At 38.3% G+C, this 7,585-nt stretch overlaps 1 protein-coding gene across 1 annotated transcript; it reads right to left on the bottom strand.

The window, feature by feature from the left end:
• Window positions 1–1,070: 1,070 nt before the first annotated feature.
• asb1 (ankyrin repeat and SOCS box containing 1) lies at window positions 1,071–6,479 on the bottom strand. The gene is made up of 5 exons (XM_082174790.1): window positions 6,308–6,479; window positions 5,284–5,425; window positions 4,215–4,517; window positions 3,373–3,755; window positions 1,071–1,738 (listed from the first exon to the last, which is right to left on the bottom strand). The coding sequence occupies exons 1-5, from the start codon at window positions 6,348–6,350 to the stop codon at window positions 1,608–1,610; spliced, it is 1,002 nt and encodes a 333-aa protein (XP_082030916.1). The 5' UTR covers window positions 6,351–6,479; the 3' UTR covers window positions 1,071–1,607.
• Window positions 6,480–7,585: the final 1,106 nt, after the last annotated feature.

The following is a 7,585-nucleotide window of genomic DNA, read 5'->3' as shown; positions in this document are numbered from 1 at the left end:
TTTTGTTATCGTGGTATTTGACATGGATATAATACATTAGAGTACGACATGTATGTAGACTGTACGATGATGACATCTATTGGATCATAGTCTACTACACAAGTTCGTGTAGAAGAATAAGACGTCATCAGCATGCGCTAGTGGTAAACAAATAGAGGAAGATGAATCGCACTTTGACAAATGTGATTTTTATGGGTGCTAAAAAAATAAAAATTAAAAAAGAGTAGTAAGCGAAGGAAACAAATATGGACGTGGTCATGGCTAGAGAAGAGAGGCCAACTTGGCATGCCAATTTTGCAAATGGAGCTTGAGGTAAGTAGTAATTTTAGCACCATGTCGCGTTGATCAATACGCCATTTCATGTGGCACTTACTTGGCTAGTCAGTAGACATAGGTTGTAGCAGCAAACACACTATGAGATGATCATGCTGAATTTCACTGTCACTCTTAGAAAATGATCACAGGTTATCTTTGGTCACAAGACCGTGACAACGGCCATCTTTGATCCTCTCTCACTGTATGACGTAGGACCACTGTTTAGGAGCCACGACCACAGAAATCACCTCGATTGGTCATCTTTCGTCTAGGACAGCCCAACATTGTACAATGTGTACCGGGTATTAAAAGTGGTTGTGTTTACTCCTATGATCTTCCTAAGTTTTCCGTTGTGGATTTAATAAATACCATATTTGTTTTCTACTCTTTTCATCGTGTGCATTACTACAGCAACCATAAAAAAGTCATGAATTTTTTTCTGCAGAAATGATTTCTGAAGGCTCATGTTACACTGAAGACATGAGTAATGACTGATGAAAATTCATATGAATACATTACATTTTAAAAATATACCAAAATATAAATCAGTTAATTTTAAATTATAATAATATATCCTAATATTACTGTTTTGATCAAATAAATGCAGCCTTGGTAAGTTTTCAAGTGCTGTTGTTGACACTACTGTATATTCTGTAAATAACGACAAAAACGCTTATTGGGCAGGATGTTAAGACTTTTCTATGCGCTTCCTACATTTTAATCAGGGTAATGAATAACAAGACAATAAGAATGTATCAGAGTAAAAATATTTATCTGGATTGAAAAAAAAAAGTGAGGTAAACAAAAGTTGCAACAAATCAAAATATTCAAGGAAAGTAGAAGCTACTTCAGTAAAGTACAGATGTACACGTCAGTACTTCACACTACTGTAAATGCAAAAATACAGGGACTATGTAAGAAAACATTTTCAGCATTATATTCACATGTTGATGTTATAAAAACATCAAAAAGCACCAGAGTCATTACTTTAATGTTACAGTGATTTTACTACTGGTACTTCAGTGATTTTTCTTTGGCAAGCTGAGTATCTAAAACTCTCTGAAATGGCAGCAACAGCGTGTTTATTAAATATTTTCGCTAATATGTTTATGCATTATACTCACAATAAGATTGTAGTATTCTCAGCTTTTTTCCACAGATTTTCCCCCAGAACCAACACAGATTACCAACACAAAATGCCATTACCTTGGAAGACATTGGTTTCCAGTGTAAGTAATGTTGGGGAGCGAGTGCAAATTAATCGACCATCTACATGGAGAAGCAGAGTCACATCAATCCTTGTGAAACAGAAACCTTTTGATGATTTCTGGCAGCTGAAGTAAAGAGATGCATTGCAGACGCTCCTTGCCCATGATCTTCCGGATTCTAATGCGGCACAGGTCCATCAATCTCCTCGGGTTTCCTGTGTTAGAAAGCAATATTAGTGAGCACAGGTAATAGCAGTGCTCAATGCAGTTTAACTATAAAGCTTGTTGTATAATATCAAGGAAATATAATTACCCTGCCTATTTGTTTATTGTAGATGCCTTTTTGTTACACATATTTATCCAATGTATTGAAAATAATGCATCGCTTACCATGTTATTGATTTTTCTTTCTAAGAAATGCCTTATACTGTATTGGTAGAGTCAACAATAATTGTTAGTTATGAATGTGTGTGTGTGTGTGTGTGTGCCTACCCATGAGAGGGAGGAGCAGAAGTGTGTGTTTATGTGTGTGCTCAAGGACACAAAAGACTGTGGTTCTACTGTGGTTCTTCTCCTAGAACCTTAAAAGGAAATCAGCCATCTTGGTTGAGTTTCCTGGAGTTCAAGGATGTGAACATGAGGACGGTTTGCACCTGCAAGGCCTTGAGAAGGTTCTTGGAAACTTTGGGAAACTTACAACTTACGTCAATCAAGAAGATTAGCACCTAACTTCAGTGGCAAACAACAGGAGTATAAAAGACTGAAGAGTTGATCGCCTCTTGGGATACTGATACGTCAGTACTGACGCCTAGAAGCCCAGAGCTGAGGACAAGAAGCCCAGAGCTGACTACACCTTTGATTCAAAGTAGGATTATTGTACTTTATACTTTAAAGGGGTGGTTGATTATGATTTCACTTTTTTAACTTTAGTTAGTGTGTAATGTTGCTGTTTGAGCATAAACAACATCTGCAAAGTTACAATGCTCAAAGTTCAAAGCAAAGGAAGATTAAAAAAAAAAAAAAGATTTTAAAGAAATAGCTTTTTAAGGACTACAACAAACGACTGGTAGGGACTACACAAGCTTCCTCCCGGGTTAGTGACATCACCAACCCTAAAATTTACATAAAACCCGCCCCCGGGAACGTGATTTATAGACTATCATGACAGAATATGCTAATCAATGACTAGAAGATAACTACACATAAGCTACATAAATTCATCAACTAACCATTCAGAAATGTCCTGTTGCTTCTACATGTTGTCACTTCTTCTTGAGTCTCTCCATCATTGTCTGAATCCGGTTTGAACATAAAAGGCTAAAAGTTTTTTTTAATTTTCAGTGCATGTCTGTGTGAGGTAAAATGACACTAGCTGTTGAAGCTCCGCCCCCTGTGCCAGGAGCAGCAGTTCATTTGCATTTAAAGGAACAGACACAAAACGGTGCATTTTTGCTCACCCTCAAAAAGTGACAACTTTAACATGCTATATAAAAATATCTGTGGGGTATTTTGAGCTAAAACTTCACATACACACTCTGGGGACACCAGAGACTTATTTTACATCTTATAAAAAGGGCGTTATACCACCCCTTTAATGATGAAGTATTATGTGCCTTTAAATTTTTGCATATTATAAAAAGAAAAGTAACTAATTAAAATAAATTTTATTGATTACAAAAACTGCCTAACGAGGCTTTGCTTTTTAGTGTTTTTAGTGTGAATGGGTCACACTAAAAACACTAAAAAGCAAAGCCTCGGTAGGCAGTTTTTGTAATCAATAAAATGTATTTTAATTAGTTACTTTTCTTTTTACATCTGATAACATGACATCATCTATAACACAACTTACTTTTGGCCTCCTGGAAGATTTGAAGGGCTTCAGCGTTGACCTTTAAGCGAACCTTGCTGTCAGGATCGAGCTTGTACCAGGGGACCAGATACGGGTTAGCGCCATGGTCCAACAGCAAGCGGACAAAGGGTGGTTCGCATCCGAGTTTCAGAACTGCATCCAGCATACAGGAGGTCCGGCCCCTGACCAGCGCTTCCCTGTTCACGGGGCCATTGTAGTTGTAGTTTGGGTTGGCCCCGGCATTCAGAAGCATCTGGAAGCAGGGGAAGTGGTGGTAAACAGCGCTGATGAAAAGTGGACAGATTGCCAGAGTTGCCAAAGTGCCGGTGCCGTACATAGCCCTCTGTTCCAGCCGGTGGTCAATATCAACATCAGCATTGAACCTGTGTGTATTACAGGCCACATACAGGCTAATGAACTACATTCAGTCAGAACTAAACTCTCAATAAAGCTGTTCTCATTTACATATTTGTTCTGTTAATATTTTGATTTATAATTGCAACGTCGTCTGGCAAAATCACCATACACAGACTGCAAGTTAAAGACAATCTGTGCTGTGATTTCAGCCATATTTACAATTAAAATGATAACGAGAGAATGTCAGAGGCACTTTGATTGTTTTGTTTGTTTGTTAAAAGCCCCCAAAATTGCCAAATACATTCAAATATAACCCAAATATATTCTAATGGGCACCTCAGTCATTTCCTGCCAGTTTTGAGAATCGAACCCGCAACCTTTGGGTTACCAGTCTGACTCTCTAGCCATTACGCCAAGACTGCACACTCAAATTCACTCAGTAATGGCAGAGTTTCCAAGATATATCATTTGTTAAGCGATCCTACCTGATCAGCTCTCTTAGGATGTCCACTCGCCCCAATTGTGCAGCGTTGTATATAGGTGTGCTTCGGTGATGCCGGCTGCCGTTCGGATCCGCACCAGCTTTCAGAAGGATCTTCACACAGTCCAGGTGTCCATTATACACAGCCATGAACAAAGCAGTCTGACCCTTCACATCCACCAGGTCCACTCCAGCTCCCTGAGAGATCAGGAACTCCACGCATGTGCTGTGACCCATCATGGCAGCAATACGCAGGGGCGTGCAGGGCAACAAACCACATGACCAAATCAACTTCTCGTTGATTCGCCTAAAAAAGAATTCAGTGTTACACATTTCAGCTAACACAATCTAATATTCTGTGTTAACATAATTAAGCAACCCAGATCCCCATTTGAATTGGACAAGAACATTTACATGAATGCATTTGGCAGAAGCTTTAATCGAAAGCGATGGTTTGTGAGCAGTGCTGCCAACTACCCTTAATGGAAAGCAGTTAACGCCTGCTAGAAAAGTCGTTAAATGTCGCTAGACGTGCTAATTGGCATATTCATTACATTGATCTAAAACGTCATCACTTAGTATTTGCATTCTGCGTAATGTCAGCATTTTACATTTGTTCCCTTCTCTCTTACTCTCTAATATGCTCACATACAGTTTATTAATATAGGCAAATAAAGCTGTTACATGTAAAATGATAATAGAGAGAGAACAGAGAGAATGTTAGAAGTGACAGAATGCCTCTTATTTTTTATTTTGTTTGTTAAATGCCCCCAAACATTTTTGTAAATTTTTTTTGCTGCAACAATAAGAAATATCGCTAAATATTTTTTCGTGCGTAAATTATCTCTCAATAAATATAATAAATTCAGAATACATTTTAATGTTTGATTTCTTTCCAAATTAGTTTATTTTTGTATGCCACACAGTTTTCATAGAGAGTTAAGTCGCCACTGTATGTGGGCCCTAAAGCAAACCATTGTGTAGGTTTTCTTTTTACAGAAGAAAATATGATACTACTTCCAATTTCGCTGTTTCGTCATGACTGAATGAATGAATGAAGAAGGAAACTTCACTGTTTGAAGCTGTCTTCTTGTAGTAGGGTCCTGAGAGTGTCTAGATCTCCCAAATGGGCAGCGTTGTGTAGACGTATGTCCTCACTCGTTTCCAGAGGCCTGTCGCCGAATTGCTCCTGGAGCCATTCCCTCAGGTTACGACCTAACAGAGACAAGATCAATAGATGAAGATAGATCTGTATGATAGGCGTATGTGTAGTTGTTGAAAAGCTTTTAGAAACACTATTAAGATATTTAAAGCTCACTCTATGGACATAAATTACTAAAAGTAAATTCTTACATGACTTGTATACCTACCTTAACTCAAAAAAACTTGTAATACATGTTTTGTTTGTCTTGATGTAAGTAATCAACTCAGTAATTTTCATGGTGATATCTAAAGGTTAAAAATTTTACCCTATTCAGGCTATATTTGGGTCTTTTTCGAAACTTCCCCTAATGGGATTCTTCGGGACTTTTTTTTCCCTTACTATATTGAGGATACAAAATCAGTTGAGTTTGCTTCTGTTGCAATTTGTTCAAGGTTGACCCCCATTTTGGCTTAAAATGACTGGACTAATATAGAATCGACTGGTCACGAGGTCGACATCAGCCACGCCTCTCGCGATGTTTGCATTATCGCACATGAAGTAAACAGCACTTTTGAATTAAACAAGAAACGTTTTCCCATGGTTATGTGCTGCTACAATGCCTTTATGTGCAAGGAGAAAGTTATAGGCTAAACAAGCCTGTTATTTAAACATATTTAAATACTATTGCGTTTCCAGAGAAAATGAACTTTTGACGTTGACGAGCTCTGACGTTGCATTTGTAAGACAGGTTCAGCTTCAAATGGGTAGTCTCAGTAATATAGCTACGTGCATATCTTTCACTTGGGTGTGTGAAAGAGGCTTTTCAACAATTATGTCCATAATAGATCTGCGTTGAACATAATTCCGTATTAAACAGCTGAAAAACGTATGTTCATTCTTGTATAAATGTTTAGAATAAGTCAGACATTCGGATCAGAGGTACAATCACATACCAGCTGTGTTTGGGCGCTCAACATTCTCTCTATCAGCCATCATGTCCTGTCAGTCTACTTCAAAATAATGTCATAAACCACAACCAATGACTAAAACTATCGTAAGCGTCTGTGCCTTTCTCTTGATGTTGTTTTTAGCAGCAGCCAGCATGGACTCATAACTACATCACTGTAAGAGCTTCTCTGATTGGCTGACTTGCAGTTGTCTGGCTCATGCTCATCTGGTCTTAAGGTGGACTGCTGCAAGTTCTTGCATAGCCTACCTATCTAATGCTTTAATACAAAGTGACTTAAAATTGATCATTAGACAACCAAAAGCAATTTATTATGCCAGAGACACCAAAATACGTAAGTATGCTACCAAAAATATGAATTACAAGCATTATAAAATTGCAGTTATGAAAGAATAGAAACACTATTCATGGGTTTCATCAGGTCCCTTTCCACAGGTGTATAAAATCAAGCACCTAGATTATGAATGCAGACTGCATTGTGCTTGATTAATACACCTGTGGAAAGGGACCTGATGAAATCCATGAATACAATTCCCATAAGATGCTAGTAACAGAGGTCTAAGAGTATTTAATTAATTATTTTATTCATTATTTTTCCACCAAGATGTCTTTACTGTAATATAGCCATATATTTTATATTGAGGATATTTGCAATTCCCATTATTTTATATGGGGATTGTCATTACTGTAGTCTTCCCCCGTGTACTGCTACACAATACAATTTATTTTTTATTTTTTATTAAAGGCAGTACCACATATACCATGTCAATAATGAACATCTACAATAATCTAGCTTTCTGAGGGGAGAGCTGAACCTGAGCATGTTTTTGACAGAGATTCACACACATACTCACTGACCTTCTGCTCGTTGACTCGGAGACCCGGGGAGAGTTCAGTCCAGTGCGGTGTGGACCAAAGCTTGAATCTCTGTAACTGTGGTAGGTGACTTGAGCCGGTCATTGTTGGAAGTTTATACTGAAGAGCCGCAGACGCATGCCGTATTGCTGCCTGACGACAGATGAAGCATGTACGCTGGCCTGCGGGCTTTAAAAATAAACAGAGAGCCTGATGGCCCCATGTGTCTCTGAAGAGAACTGGACTGTAAGGAGCTACAACGCACAACTTTCTAAACACAAGCTACTCTGTGCAGGAAAATAGGAGACATCAGTCAGAGAGCGGTCTCATTCAGCAAGTCATTCAGCTGACACTGTTGAAATCTCATAATTATACAACAGATTTGGGCTGAAATATGCCCATTAATACA

Source organism: Leuciscus leuciscus (genome assembly GCF_965113295.1).
Source record: "Leuciscus leuciscus genome assembly, chromosome: 7".
Classification (NCBI taxonomy): domain Eukaryota; kingdom Metazoa; phylum Chordata; class Actinopteri; order Cypriniformes; family Leuciscidae; genus Leuciscus; species Leuciscus leuciscus.
The sequence above is the reverse complement of the archived record's forward strand: the minus strand, read 5'-3'. Positions and strand labels throughout refer to the sequence as shown.

Coding starts and splice junctions, on each gene's coding strand:
- asb1 (XM_082174790.1), bottom strand. CDS start 6,350: ATGATGGCTGATAGAGAGAATGTTGAGCGCCCAAACACAGCTG. Junction 5,426..6,307: donor TGAGCGCCCAAACACAGCTG/GTATGTGATTGT, acceptor TGTCTCTGTTAG/GTCGTAACCTGAGGGAATGG. Junction 4,518..5,283: donor CAAGAAGACAGCTTCAAACA/GTGAAGTTTCCT, acceptor ATTCTTTTTTAG/GCGAATCAACGAGAAGTTGA.